We start from the raw sequence: 16,357 nt of genomic DNA on the forward strand, positions 1-16,357 counted from the left end.
TGAGGTCGTCGGGTCACACACTGTTCATTCACACTAAGCAGTGAGCCAAGTGCGGTCGCTTCGGGGGGGGGGCGCGCACACACACACACACACACACACACACACACACACACACACACACACACACACACACACACACACACACACACACACACACACACACACACACACACACACACACACACACACGTGATATTTTAATACAGAACACATGCTGTAGATGCAGTATACAGTAGGGATTAAATGTGGGATTGTGTTTGTCTCACAGAACACTAACTTCAATCAACGGGACATCCTACAAACTCCCATACCACCTACTGCAGTGGTTCTCAAACTCCCATACCACCTACCGCAGTGGTTCTCAAACTCCCATACCACCTACTGCAGTGGTTCTCAAACTCCCATACCACTCACTGCAGTGGTTCTCAAACTCCCATACCACTCACTGCAGTGGTTCTCAAACTTCCATACCACCTAACGCACTGGTTCTCAAACTCCCATACCACCTAACGCACTGGTTCTCAAACTCCCATACCACCTACTGCAGTGGTTCTCAAACTCCCATACCACCTACTGCAGTGGTTCTCAAACTCCCATACCACTCACTGCAGTGGTTCTCAAACTCCCATACCACTCACTGCAGTAGTTCTCAAACTCCCATACCACTCACTGCAGTGGTTCTCAAACTCCCATACCACTCACTGCAGTGGTTTTCAAACTCCCATACCACTCACTGCAGTGGTTCTCAAACTTCCATACCACCTAACGCACTGGTTCTCAAACTCCCATACCACCTACTGCAGTGGTTCTCAAACTCCCATACCACTCACTGCAGTGGTTCTCAAACTTCCATACCACCTAACGCACTGGTTCTCAAACTCCCATACCCACCTAACGCACTGGTTCTCAAACTTCCATACCACCTACTGCAGTGGTTCTCAAACTCCCATACCACCTACTGCAGTGGTTCTCAAACTTTTCAGCCAGTGACCCAAAACAGAAATGAGATGTTCGCCCCGGGACCCAAACTAGTGAATATAGCCAATCTACAAGCTCACAATGTGTCGCGTCGCGCCACGTTGTGAGCTTGTAGATCAGCTATTTTCACTACTTCTTAAATATTTGTTCTAATTTATGGAATTCCTTAGATGTTTCTTTCATTTCTTCACGACATTACTGAAAGAAAAAAAGTATTGGATTTTGTTATTAATTCATACAAAGTGTTTTTGGGGGAATGCTTTTTGAAAATGTTTTGAAATAATAATTCAAAACCAAATATAGGAAACTAATGGGACCATAACAATGTGTCCACGACCCACTGTTTGGGAACCAGTAACAGTGACGACAATGACCTGCTGTACCAGTAACAGCTACGACAATGACCTACTGGCTACTGTACCAGTAACGACAAGGGCTCCAGGTGTAACACCACGACAGGTTCCTTGATTCTCTCTTGACCCGAGTCATGATTTAATTCATTTAGACCTGAGGCCGATTCTAAAAAAATTCTTCTACATCCCGACAGTCGTTCTCAAACAATTTCATGTCATGGATGGACCCCCAAAAATATATGAAAATGGCCGCCGACCCCCACCTCAAAATATGTTCCAGGGACACCCCACCCCCCCCCCCCCCCCTAGAAGCAAAGATTCGAGTTAAAAGCGTTCGCTCTGAAAGAATATATATTCAAAGATCTTCAAAAAATAGCAGATCTACAAGCTCGTAAATCAGCTATTTTCAATAGCTGAAGTATAACATGATGCTTAAAACAACCTAAAGGGGTTCCCGTCCAGAATGGTTTAATTATTTCCTCTGTGCCTTTTTACCGAATGATCCTCAAACAAATGTAATTGGAAAAAAAAAAGGAAGGGAGAGACTGAGCCGGTTCCCTGGAGAGCAAACCTGTCCATGAGCTGCTGCAGCGGGCGGGACTCAGACATCTGCTTAGAGAGTATATCTCCCCCCCGCTTAGCTGTTGGCACAGAGTTCCGCCAGACTTAATCCTTAGTCTGGACACTGTCTTGTTGGCAACGACAAAATAAATGCTTTGTGTTTGCGTGTGTGCGACTGTGCGTGCGTGTGTGTCCATGCTCTACGAAGAATCAGAAATCAATATGAGTTTGTTGTCTGGAGTGGTCTCTCCTCTGAGCGAGGGAACTGACACACTAACCCTTAATGAACGCCCCCAGAGACTCATGAATCGCCGTTTGTAACACGGACCTCATCGCTCGCTGCTCCGGTTTCAAACCGCACCATTTCCTGAGGATTGAGGATCTTGACCACGTTGACCCTATAGCACGGGGGGGGGGGGGGGGGGACATTCACAGATCTACAAGCAGATGTTTCAAGCTCACAATGGTTCGCGGTGTGACGCGTTGGTTATTTTCAGACAAGAGATTTGGTGTGGGCGTGGAGGGAAAAACAGACTAGTGATCGGCAAACACATCGGTATCGGCCGATATTGGCCTTAAAAGGATACATCTGTAATCGGTATAATAATATATCGATTTTAGCAGATATTTTATTTTATAATTATTATGTTATTATGCAAATTATATCAATGTTTTCTGGGGAAGCTTTCAAAACAGCAAAAAAAAATTCAATTCAGAGTTTATAAGCCTTTTTCGGAATGGCAAAAATGATAATATTTTCTTAATACAGAATGAGATCATATCAGTTATCGTCGGACATAACAGCAATTAACCCATTCTGACCGGGCACCCATTTTGGTGTCGGCATCATGTTATGCTTTAGCTATTTAAAAATAGCAGATCTACAAGCTCATATCGCGCCACCGAGTGGCGCGATACGAGCTTGTAGGTCTGCTATTTTTTGAAAAATCGAAGAACGACTGACATTTTTAGAATCTGATCTCAGGTCAGAATGGGTTCATCAGACCAGTGTGTGTCCAGTGGGAAACCTCGTATGAATCTGATCTCAGGTCAGAATGGGTTAATTATATCGGATATCGATATCGGCCAAAATGTCTCATCGGTACATCCCTAGTACAGACCTCGGCCCACAAAATATAATGGGTTCAATTTGCTCTCCATGCACGTTTTAAAGGAAGTCAAAATACGTACGTAAAAAACCTCTGAAACTCGACTGGAAGCACATCTCCTCATTATCTGCCACTGGGCAATTATGGGCCTATGAATATTAAAACATGCAAATATCACAGGCCATGCAGGCCTCCACTATCCTGCTCAAAGCAAAGAGGTTTCAGATTTGGGGACGATAGGTTTGTGGGATTAGTAACATCACACAGCCGGTACAGAGAAGCGTCTCACCTCCAGTGGAAGAATGTGAAAAGCATGGTCTGATGAGAGCTTGTAGATCTGCTATTTTCACTGCTTTTGCGCAACACTCTTGTATGATGAAACTGGGCCATTTATTTACGAAAAAAACATAATTGGATATGCAGGTTTCTGCCCGACAGCAACGTTATAGCGGTATGATAACATTCTGTAGAGTCACAGGTCATGCCTCCGAAGAGGAGGTACCTTTAGAAAGAACACATTGACGACTAGAGGGGGACTTTAAAGTGATTCAGTTCAAAAGTTAAAACAAACGTTACAAATGTGCATGAAATTCTGACCGGGCACCCATTTTGGTGTCAGCATCATGTTATGCTTTAGCTATTGAAAAATAGCAGATCTACAAGCTCATATCGCGCCACCGAGTGGCGCGATACGAGCTTGTAGGTCTGCTATTTTTGAAAAATCGAAGAGCGACTGACATTTTTTTAATCTGATCTCAGGTCAGAATGGGTTCATCAGACCAGTGTGTGTCCGGCGGAAACCTCGTATGAATCTGATCTCAGGTCAGAATGGGTTAAGTCTCAGAAGTGCTATATACGCATCAAGGGAGGGGAGGGAGAGGGGAATGGAAGTGAAGCTTGCTGGGGTACAGGGTACAAACGCACACACACACACAGTCACACACACACGCACACACACACACACACACACACACACACACACTTTAGAAGGAATTTGGGACAATGATTTTGTTAAAGGGGGATTCCCCCTTGTGTCTTAAGAAGAAATAGTCACCCAGTGACCTACATTTCCTCCCGGGAACCATGACCCATCTCCAGAACCTGATCTAGTTCTGCCTCTGACTCTCTGCGCTGCAGCCTAGCAACCCCGGCCCCATTTATCACAAGTCTGTCGTGTAGAGAGAGAGACGGAGAGATACAATAAAGAAGAGATCAGAAACAGATTGCTTATTAATAAACCCTGGCGTCCCCATTTGGCAAAAATAGAGAATCTACAACAATCACAACGTGTCCGTGTAGAAGGAATCTAGCTAGCAGACCTAGTATAGAGACCTAGGGGACTCTGATGGGGTCAACGAAGTACAGGGTTTAGCTGGAAGCTGGAACAAGTGAAAACTTAACCCTCTAAGACCCAGCGTTGCTTTTTAGCAACAATTTTATTTTATTTAATTACTAAATTATTATTCTTTTTTTCTGTTCTTTTTTCACCTAAACGTCATCAGTGATGTTCATTGCAATGCCATTTCAATGCCATTGGTCATGATATTTGCATATAAATACCCCCCCACAGAGGCTGAAATTCACACAAATTAAAAATGTCTGGACATGTCTGGACATTTTTTAACCTAAGACTTTTGACCTTTACCCTAATAAAAGTAGGTAAAATAATTGTAATATATGTTTTTTTGTGATCATTAGAATGTCTAGAACATGTTTTATTCATTATTGTGAAAGATATCCCCAAAATGTAAATTATTAATTTATTATATTATTATATCATTATTATATCATTATTATACATTTTTCATCAAACTTTATTTTTTTTATTTTTTTTAACACATTTTTTAGTCTTAGTCCTAGTAGTACAAAGTAGTAGTAAGGTTGAAATCTATTTTTTGCAAGTAGAAATGAATGCGGGTGTTAGAGGGTTTTAAACCTATTTTACCGTGTAAGTCATGCAGTGATGCGTGAGCCAAACACCTACGGCTCAGTGCAAACAAGGAATTATTCCCTGAAGGGTATTCACAAGTACTTCTGCTATCCGCCCTGAGATTGGAAGGTCAGGGTTCAAGCACCGCTCATACCAAAGGTTATGTAAAATCACACCTGCGTGAGAGTGGTGCAACTCCCCTCTCCCCCTGCCTCTCTGTTTCCACTGGACACACACTGGTCTGATGAACCCATTCTGACCTGAGATCAGATTCTAGAAATGTCAGTCGCTCTTCGATTTTTCAAAAATAGCAGACCTACAAGCTCGTATCGCGCCACTCGGTGGCGCGATATGAGCTTGTAGATCTGCTATTTTTTCAATAGCTAAAGCATAACATGATGCCGACACCAAAATGGGTGCCCGTTCAGAATGGGTTAATTAGCAGGCAACAGTGCAACACTATCTCTCTCTCTCTCCATTTCTGGCACGACAGCGCCACTGTTGCCCCTACTGGTACTCTAAACATAGTAACATAATAACATAGTCACATAGTCGTCACATAGGTTATAGGACGGACATTGCTGCTCCTTGGAGTGTTCAAAAATGAGAGCCAAATGCCCTCCCTGCTCAGCATCAAGGGTCGGATCGGGGGGTATGTCCCTGTGACATACTTAGCAGAGTTAGCGCCATGTCCAGGGGGGTTTACTTGTAAGCATCATGGCTGGAGGGGGGGGGGGGGGGGGGGGTGTATTGTACGTGTACATCAATAAGTCACCTCACGCTACAGAAACAGGCGATAGGCTTCTACCCTTATTTGTTGGAAAACGTTGGTTCTTAATTAAGGGTACTTACTTACTTCTGCTGCACTCCGAAGAGACGAGGAGGAATGGGAGGGGGGGGGGGGGGGGGAGCTTACTAAAAGAGCCGCATAATTGAAGCATCCGATATGACATGTTCTCTCGCGTCACGCCGCGACGATCACAGACGGAGGGGAGAGGAGAGGAGAGGAGGGGAGGGGAGGGGAGGGGAGGGGAGGGGAGGGGAGAGGAGAGAGGGAGGGGAGGGGAGGGGAGGGGAGGGGAGGGGAGGGGAGGGGAGGGGAGGGGAGGGGAGAAGGAGAGGAGAGGAGAGGAGAGGAGAGGAGAGGAGAGGGAGAAGGAGAAGGAGAAGGAGAAGGAGAGGAGAGGAGAGGAGGAGGAGAGGAGAGGAGAGGAGAGAGAGGAGAGGAGAGGGAGAGGGAGAGGGAGAGGAGAGGGAGAGGGAGAGGGAGAGGGAGAGGAGAGGGAGAGGAGGGGAGGGGAGGGGAGGGGAGGGGAGGGGAGGGGAGGGGGAGGGAGAGGGAGAGGAGAGGGAGAGGAGAGGAGAGGAGAGGAGAGGAGAGGAGAGGAGAGGAGAGGAGAGGAGAGGAGAGGAGAGGAGAGGAGAGGAGAGGAGAGGAGAGGAGAGGAGAGGAGAGGAGAGGAGAGGAGAGGAGAGGAGAGGAGAGGAGTATTGCATCACCATGGTGATGGCTTATCGCGTGAAATTCGAGCAGACATAAACAAAGCAGACAGGATGTGGCGTGCTGGCTGCACAGTGCCACTCTTCTCCTGGGAACCTCCTGCGTTTGATAAGCAGTGGTGGAAAAAAAAAAAGAGTATTCAATTGTTTAAGGCTACTTAAGTAAAAGTATCAATACTGCAATGTAGAAGTACTCCGTTACAAGTAAAAGTCCGGAATTCAAAATGTACTTGAGTAAAAGTATTGGTATCAAAATATACTTCAAGTACAAAAGTAAAAGTACTCATTATGCAGAATGTCCCAAATCGCAAGTTTTCAAATGTATAAAAAGTATTTTTTGAAAATGGCAGATCTACAAGCTCACAATGTGTCGCAGTGTGATGCATTGTGAGCTTGTAGATTGGCTATTATCAAATTGCCTGAAATGTATATAGGGCTGAAGTGGGTAATTTCAAATAATTGTAGTGTACAGTAAAAGTACAATATTTGAATCCAAGATGTAGTAGAGTAGTTAAGTAAAAGTACTGGCACATACTCAAGTAAAGTACAAATACCTCAAATTTGTACAGTTTTCTGAAAAGCTATGTTTTTATGTCAGTCTGTCTTTGATTTTTCAAAAATAGCAGACCTACAAGCTCGTAGCACGCCACTCGGTGGCGTGCTACGAGCTTGTAGATCTGACATTTTTCAATAGCTAAAGCATAACATAATGCTAACACCAAAAACGGTTCCCGCCCCCAAAATGGGTACAGTACTTAAGTAATGTACTGTACTTAGTTCCTTTCCACCACAGCTCCTGGGAGCTTCCTGCGTTATGATAAGTAGCTCACATTAGTGTCCTAAGGTCCCCCGGTGCACACTCAGACATCCATCAGGCTCAGCCACAGCCACGGTGCTTAAAGCTCCAACACTGATTGCGTTTTCTTTGCAGCCGACATGTCGACATTCGGCTCTCCGTGTTACTGCCAAATTCTAAACAAATGAGCTGTCACCTGCAGGCTGTCTTTAATTCATTAATCACCTCTTACTTTTTCCTTCTCGCTTTTAATAATGTGATGATGACATCAGCTCCACGGCTTTCCACTACATGATCCTATATAGTTCCCACAGAGGCTGCAGCGTACTTAACATAGAAATCACATTAAAACCCATTTTGACCTGAGATCAGATTCTAAAAATGTCTTCTACATCCTGACAGTTTTCTGAAAAAGCCATGTTTCTATATGTCAGTCGTTCTTCGATCACTTTTCTGTCCACCTTTTTTATCCTCAATGCGTCCATTGCTCAGCCAATCAAATCATCACTATGGGGTGCTCAGCCAATCAAATCATCGCTATATGGGGTGCTCAGCCAATCAAATCAGCACTATGGTGTACACACAAACGGACAAAGCTGGGCATAGGATCCTGTTTCTGATCCATGTTCTCTATTCTGTCCAATTGAATCCATGCAGCTGTGGAAAGAAACCTGGGCCTCACAGGAAAAAAACTAAACATAAAGCATTATACTAATCTCCTGTCCTGAACGATTCTGGGCTCCGTTTCTTCAGGCGCCTGCTGTGCGAGGGTGTCAACAGGGGGGTGACCCGAAGCCTCGCTTCCTCCCATTGAAACACCAGAACAGAGCAAAAAGGGCAGCGTGGACACGATCAGCCAGATTAAAAACACAAAAAGAAATCCATTCTTCTGTGTATGTGAACGTTACACGCTTTGCAACTCGCACAACTTTTTGCTCTAATCTCCGTCACGGTGCATTTGCAAACCTTTTTTCGTGGAACCGTTCCTCCATAAATAACTCCTATTGTCTCTCACAGTAGACCCGCCGTCCGTTAAAAGCCTCCGGTCGGTCGCTCAGCGGGTGGTATAAGTGGGGCTACACAACTCCAAGAATGGAACCAAATGGACCCGGCGGGGTCCATTTGGTTCAAAATGCTCTCCCAGCCGAGGCAAGGTGCACAGTGCGTGCACACGTGCACGACTGTGTGCATCCATGACTGTGAGAGTATCCATATGTTTGTGCAAGCGCAGATGCGGGACAATGCCCACCACAAGGGTAAAGGCATACACTGCACTGTAAAAAGCATATTATGATGCATAATGCATATGTGCATGTGTATACAGCACTGTGCACGTTTTGTTTGTGCAAAGCAAAGCAACAAGCCTGCATGCATTCCTAAGGGGGTTTTCACATGCATTTTGAACCTACCCGTGGCTCTTGTGAGTGCGGACACAGGACGAGCAGCTGCCAAAAGGCTTGTCGTAACAAGGGAGGGTAATCACTTTAAGCAATGTTTCTCCCAGAAATACGCACGTGGGATAGGAGGAGAGACGGGGGGAAGACAATGGAGGGCTAGAAGAATCAGGCCTGCGAGTGGAAAGGAGTTATAATTATAGTACACGGTGAAAGAGATTATTCACTCACTCCCCATTTGACACGCTTCAACGTATAGCCATTCAGGGGGAAATGGAGAGCGTGTCCCGATGAACGAGACGAGCGGGATCTGGTCGGAGTGTCCTCTCCGCTCAGTTCAAGTAGGTTATAATCACTTGAAAGTTATGCACTTAAATCTTATATACTTGGTAGACACCGGGGGTCTGTAGTTATAGTACTTATTTACTATAGTCTATAGCATATATGTCAAACTCAAGGCCCGGGGGCCAAATCAGGCCCGTGAATGAATTATCTTTGGCCCGCGGGATGATATTAATTAGTATTAGAACTGGCCCTCTGGTATATTGCACGGACCACCACAATACTACAAGTCCCACAATGCACTGCGAGTGCATTGTCATGTATCGAGGGCCCGCAAGCGCTAGCATGCGTCTTCTCTTCACTATTGATCAGCAGTGAAAGTATATCACTTGTGGTCAACTTTCAGCTACCCCTCTACACAAAAATGGCGCGTGTGATAAAACACAGTCTGGCCCTCGACTTGTACCAATTTCTTTATTTTGGCCCACTGTGTATTTGAGTTTGACATCCCTGGTCTATAGTAATAAGTATTTATTTAAAGACGTTTACGCCACAGACAAAGCCAACTCGAGTTGTGACACATCACGACAATAAACACAATGTTTTTCGCTGATCAAAAAGGAGAAAAACAAAACAAAAAAAAAGTGCCATGTTTTTCTTCTCACAACTTATTTGATCGGCCCAAAACATTGTGTTTACTGTCATTTGTCGTCACGGCTTTGTCCGCGGTGTAAACGTCTTTATATAAAAGACTCCCCCCCCCCCCCCCCCCCCCGCTATTCATGTCAGTGGAAGTTGCTCAGTGGCGTTTTGAAGCACCCGGAAGGACCGTCTATTTCCGCCTTTTTGGTGCATTTCCACATTGGTCCAATGCGGAAGTGCAACCGAGCGCTCCATGTTAAAGCCCAGCATGCACGGGGTTTCCTCGTCATGAATGTGATGAAGTAAGTCTATATCAAATGACAAGACTATATTGGTCCAATCAATAAAACTCTTCTCAGGTTGGGGTCCCAAAGGTATAAAAAAAGCCAAAAAAGATCATGTCAACTAGGCGTCCGTCCATGGCATAATCAATCAATGCATAACAAATTAGGGGTCCCTAAATTAAACGAAAAGGTTGGGAAGCAACGGTGTAACGCAATGGCAAACTGGTTAGCGTCAAAGAGACTGTGGTTCGGTCACTTCGGTGAGACCCAGATGCCGCCAAGGCAGCACAACAACAAAACACTGTGTCCTGTTGCTAAATGTAACATCCCCGTGTCCTCCGTGCCACAGCACGCACACAGTCAAATCCTGAGCGTTCCTTTGACCCCGAGGGTGTGCAGATGGGACCCGAAAAGGTCCAATTGCACACACTCAGAGTCAAAAGGAACACTCACGGTTTTAAATGCATCTCCCTCACACACAGTTCCTGAAGTCACACGAAAAAAAGAAACTCCCCACAAGAGAAATAACCTGCATTCATTCACTATATGACAACAATCACTGTGTAAATCAGCCAATAACTATAGTATGCCAACGCCATCGCCAAGTGGCGTTGAGACTTCAAAAGTCAAGCTATCGAACCATAACCATGTCAGCAAAATAAAGACGTTTTTTTTTGGGTGTGTAGTATAGGCTCTTGAACCGAAGCCTCTTTTAGTCCAGCAGTAGCACCCACCAGTCGATGTGCGTTACCTTTGAAGCTATATCAAAACCATCCAATCAGGGAGAGGGGCGGCAGAGTGTCAGCCCTGTCAATTAGCCAATTATAGCATTACCTGGGCCGACTTAGTCCCCGACCCCGGGCCAGGACTGAGCTCGCGCGGCGGCGAGGTAGTGTTGGAGTCTTCTTCTTCTACGGTGGTGGTGGTGGTGGTGCCGATGAGCACTTCCCTCGAGTCCTCCTCGGAGGGCTCGCACAACACAAACACCTCCAGCACCTCCTCCACCTCCTCCACCTCCTCCACCTCCTCCACCTCCACGGGCTCCATCGCCATCCCCACCCCTCCGAGGACTATAAGGACCTGGACCGCTGGAAGAGCTAAATCCCGCCGAACCGCACGTGTACTTCTCCACTACGGCAGCGCCACAACAGCTCCGTCATCATCAGAATGTGTTCACAGCTTAGCATCCCTCGATGCAACTCGAGCGAGTGTGTGTGTGTGTGTGTGAGAGTGTGTTTGTGTGTGTGACCTCTGCCTCTGCTGAGCTGCAGCCCGCCCGCAACCCCCCCCCCCCCCCCCCCCCACTCGCTTTATCCGTCCTTATATAGAAATATCTCCCATCATGCCTGAGGAGGTATTGTATGGGACTCACTCACTCGCTCGCCGCGCTTTAATGCAGAGTGGCTTTGTGGAGAAAAGACGGAGCGAGAGAGAGAGAGAGGAAGAGAGAGAGGGGGAGAGAGGGAGTGAAAGAGCAATGCAGAGTTAACGTTAGAGGGACGGTGGGGGGGGGGGGGGGGGGGTGGCACTTGGACAGAGAGAAATAAGGAGGGAGGATTGTCCATTAAACAAACAGCTGAGAGAGAGAGGCAGAGAGAGAAACAAAACAACACACCGATTAGCTGCAGAAGGGACTTACCGGGGACTGACACTCTCTCTCTCTCTCCCCCTCTCCAATCTGTTCTTCTCATTCTTCTCCTCTCCTTGTTCATTAAACTCTCCTCTCTCCTACCTTATCCGCCTCCTGCCTCAGGGCGACCTCTCTCTCATGCACCCCCCCACCCCCCCCACCCCACCCCCCCCCCCCCCCCCAGGCTCCACTCTCCATCCATTGCTTCCAGCCCAGTGAGCACTCCAGTGTCACCCTGTAGGCGATGTGCGTATACTGTAGCTCTGTGTGTGCGCTCGCACTCATGTCTGTGTGTGTGCGCGTGTGTGTGTGCGTGTGTGTGTGTGTGCGTGTGTGTGTCTCCTCCTGTGTATGTAAGGTAGAGCTGCACACCTGGGTCGTGCTGCACCGCCCTCAAACACACCGATAAAATGAGCCGGACATATAGTTGAAGTAGCCTAAATCTATCTATAAATGCACCACGTCTCTGTACGTGTGTGTGTGTGTGTGTGTGTGTGTGTGTGTGTGTGTGTACGTACGTCTGTAATCCACCACGGAACTCGAGAAGCACTCGTCCCAGCGACTTGACACACACACACACACACGTTCCACACCCCAACAGGGAGTGCAGTGCCCGGCCTTGAGTCGGTGGGACACACCGTTGTCCAGAACCAGCACAAAAGCTCACACGATCACACCTGATCACCCCCTAGATCTCCATATATGGAGCTGGCCTGATCCGGCATCACAATCTACATAGACTCCACATTTGGGCATGCCTCACAAAGTACTCCATATATGGGCATAAAAGGGACACAGACATAACTAGATGAAGTGCCCATCGGGGCACAGGTCTCCACCGGGGGCAGGTCAGGTTGTGGCCTCCTGGTGGCGCTATAACAGGCCAATGTGAAAAGGGTGCCATTTCTTCTTACGCCTCGGATGGCAATTGGATGATTTGAGGCATTTTCTTCCAAAAAAAAAATCCACCTGTTGGTGGCGCTATAACAGGCCACTGTGAAAAAGGGTGGGATATATTCCTCAGCCTAGTAGGAAAGTCAGTGAAAGATTTCAAGTAAATTGCACACTGCGATTTGCAGGATTTTGGACAGAATGTGTTTTTCAAAAGTCGGCCTCCTGTGGCGCTATAACAGGCCATTCTGGACAATTTGGGGCAGAGTTTCATTGTTGGCAAGCGTGTGCAAAATGTGGCATCGCCCGGGTTAACAGTGCCAGGGATTAGCTGTACACAGACGGACGGACGGACACACGGACACACACACACAAACGGACGGTCATGTGTGTGCGAGTGTCTCTCGATCCCCATGCCTTCGGTAACTGGTGGAGACAATAACTGGGTGGGGCATGCATTTCCAACTTGCATCGTTACAAGTAGGCCAGTGCCCAACGGACACCACTCTAGTATATCAAAAATGTAGGCTGGTGATTACAGTAAATCATACAGATTAACCTAATGAGACCACTGAAGGAGTGCTCAGTTCTTGGCACTTTGTGATAAAAAAGATAATTATGTAAAGTGCGTTATAAATTAAAATGTATTATTATTATTAGATGAAGATGCAACTGCTGGATTAAACCTGCGATCGCATGGAGGCTCGCCGCTGATGTTTAAACAGCACAAAGACGACAACAGACACGACAAAACGTCTCCCCACATATCTTTCTCTCTAGCCCACCTACACAGATCACAGCATGGTGATGACACACCCGGGAGAGAACAAACACAGGTACAGTACACAGTACACACACACACACACACACACACACACACACACACACACAGGTACAGTACACAGTACACACACAACACACCACATGGGGCTCGGCGGCACAGACATGAAAGGAGCCTCGGCTCAACTTGTGGGTGGGTGGGTAGGGTGGGAGTGGGAGGGGGCAAGAGAGTCGTGAAGACCACTCACCATGGGACAAGGATCCCAAGCGTGAATGCAAGAGCTCCGCTCCGTCCAAGTGCCCGACATCGTGGTGGGGTCCGCGCCTCCCGGATGGAGAGGAGGGGTAGTAGAGGTGTTACCTGCGCTGTGGTCTGCCTAGGAATGGTGACAGTTATAATGCCGTCGTTAACCGAAAAAAAAACAGACAAACAGCAGCCGCACAGCACAGCTCGACTAAACCAAACCCACCCACAGCGCATATACTGCCCCCCCACCCCCCCCACCCCCCACCCTCCGCCGTTGAAAACAGCTGAGATGGCAGAGCAGCTTGAGGGTAATTAGAGGGAGCCGAGCTGCCGACGAGTGGAAGGTAAAATGGGTACGGAGAGGGTGGGGTGGGCAGACGGACGGTCGAGAGGAGAGCGGTTGAGGGGGAGATTTCCAATCGAAGAGAGAGGATGCATGAGTCTGCGTTCTCTGCCATAGTGCAGCTCGTAACATGATCCTATAATGCTTTTAGTTGTAATGGTTTAATACATTAACGATGTCCAGTCATGTAACATTATGGGCTAAAAGGATGCAGGTTTTCTTCATCCCCCCCCGCCCCCCCCCCCCCCGGTCTCAGTAGTGAGATATGGACTTTTGCCTCGGTAGTGATTAATGAAAGACTATTTAAAAAAGAAAAAGGGAAAATAGCAGATTAACCCATTCTGACCCGAGATCAGATTCATACGAGGTTTCCACTGGACACACACTGGTCTGATGAACCCATTCTGACCTGAGATCAGATTATAGAAATGTCAGTCGCTCTTCGATTTTTTCAAAAATAGCAGACCTACAAGCTCGTATCGCGCCACTCGGTGGCGCGATATGAGCTTGTAGATCTGCTATTTTTAAATAGCTAAAGCATAAAATGATGCCGACACCAAAATGGGTGCCCGGTCAGAATGGGTTAAAAATAACCTAATAACTCGTCCAAATGTCGTTCTAGGCAAACTGTGACATTGCTTAAAACTCATCCAAAGTCGTTTCAGGGAGGCAGATAGAGAGAGAGAGTTAAGTGGTTAATCAGACTACTTGATTCAGTTAGTCAGTGGAGAAACAAATCCATGATTTGCTGATATATCGGAACAATCGCCCTCTTCACAGCAAGGCAAATTATTAACCAAGGAATAAATCAGCAGGATCGTGGGGGTTTACTCTGAACACTTTATGTATTGTATAGCTCAAAAGTTGTAATCACAGGTAAACAGTTCACTTCATAATAACGTCTCTCCCTGTCTCTTTCCCTACTAAATGAAATAAACAAACAAGAAAACAAACTCAAACCAACAGTCAATAATTACATTCAACCCCCCCACCACCCGCCCCAAACCAGTCCCAAAGTCAGCGGAACGCAACTGCGCTTTAGAATTAAACAAAGACCGCGTCCGTCCTCCTCTTCCAACGAGGCGCGCGCACGTGAGAGAGTCCACAGTATAGTTTAACCATCGCGATGAACGAAACGCTTAGTATTTACAATCCTCCCAGAACACTTTGGACTGATCTCACCGATCGCAGCAGCTCTGTAGACTCTAGCCGCAATTTGCAACTCTAGATTTTTTTTACAATGGGTTGAATCTAGAGTTGCAACAAGCTCCAGCCACTTCCTATTCATCATTTTTGGTTTGTGATCTGCTTGTCTTAAATGACGTTAAACTCACCAACATTGCAGCTGCAGTCCAAGCTTGAATTATCCTCTTTCAATCTGCCGAGCTTGTTTTTCATAAAAATCCACCGTAGAGATGTTATGAGCTACTTTCTGTCAAGACATCCTCTGCAAATGATTCTTTTTTTTAAGTGTTGCAGTTTGGAAGCATTCGTTTCTGTTAACGGGTCGCGCTGCTGCCTCCTGCATTATGTGCAAATTCGAAACAGGTTGAACGCAGGGCCGTTCAGTGACGTACGACGAGTGCTTCCAAACTCCAGCAGAAAAATAATCACTTGCAGAGGATGTCTTGACAGAAAGTAGCTCATAACGTCTCTACGGGGGATTTTTTTAAAAACAAGCTCGGCAGATTGAAAGAGGATAATTCAAGCTTGGACTGCAGCTGCAATGTTGGTGAGTGTAACGTCATTTAAGACAAGCAGATCACAAACCAAAAATGATGAATAGGAAGTGGATGGAGCTTGTTGCAACTCTAGATTCAACCCATTGTAAAAAAGATCTAGAGTTGCAAATTGCGGCTATGTAGACTCCAACCGCCGGCAGATATATCCGTGATTCCAACGTCGATCCCCGACGGCAGCAACAAGCGCGATGCTACACTTTACCCGACGGGCATGACTGTTCTTCGATTGTTACGGCTGCAGATAAATGCGTTTAAACTTTAATAACTTTAATAAAATGTCTACAGAGGCTGCCTGACGAAGGTACAGTGGGAGCTTGTTCCATGCCGACGGCCCGTAGAAGCAAAAAGCTGCTTCCCCGTATTTTTTAGTTGCCATTTTTTTGGGCAAAGCGAGCAGGCCAGCAGTGGAAGACCTTAGGGGGCGGTTTGGGACATTTTAGGCAGGCAGTCATGTAGGTAGGAAGGTGCGAGACTATTGAGAGCTTTATAGACAAGTAAAATAATTTAAAAATCAATCCTAAAAACAACCCTAGTACCAGACCCGTTACCTTTCATATACAAATAGGAAAGAATAAGACTCTCACAACGCTCATGTTACATATCACACGTATATAACCCATTCTGACCTGAGATCAGATTCATACGAGGTTTCCACTGGACACACACTGGTCTGATTAACCCATTCTGACCTGAGATCAGATTAAAAAAATGTCAGTCGCTCTTCGATTTTTCAAAAATAGCAGACCTACAAGCTCGTATCGCGCCACTCGGTGGCGCGATATGAGCTTGTAGATCTGCTATTTTTCAATAGCTAAAGCATAACATGATGCCGACACCAAAATGGGTGCCAGTTCAGAATGGCATAATAACATAACATGCACAGAAAATAAAGCAG

At 46.4% G+C, this 16,357-nt stretch overlaps 1 protein-coding gene across 2 annotated transcripts in view; it reads right to left on the minus strand.

Moving 5' to 3' along the window:
* Positions 1–16,357, minus strand: part of LOC310854400 (vang-like protein 1) — a 148,351-nt gene that overhangs the window by 55,914 nt on the left and 76,080 nt on the right. Inside the window, exon 4 of one of the 2 annotated variants that reach the window (XM_083759025.1) lies at positions 13,379–13,507. The exons of the other annotated variant lie outside the window; for it this stretch is intronic. Within the exon in view, the coding sequence (XP_083615151.1) occupies positions 13,379–13,507 (129 nt within the window). The remainder of the gene's footprint in view (positions 1–13,378; positions 13,508–16,357) is intronic. 2 annotated transcript variants of the gene reach the window in all.

Source organism: Protomyctophum parallelum (genome assembly GCF_964188405.1).
Source record: "Protomyctophum parallelum genome assembly, chromosome: 23".
Lineage (NCBI taxonomy): Eukaryota > Metazoa > Chordata > Actinopteri > Myctophiformes > Myctophidae > Protomyctophum > Protomyctophum parallelum.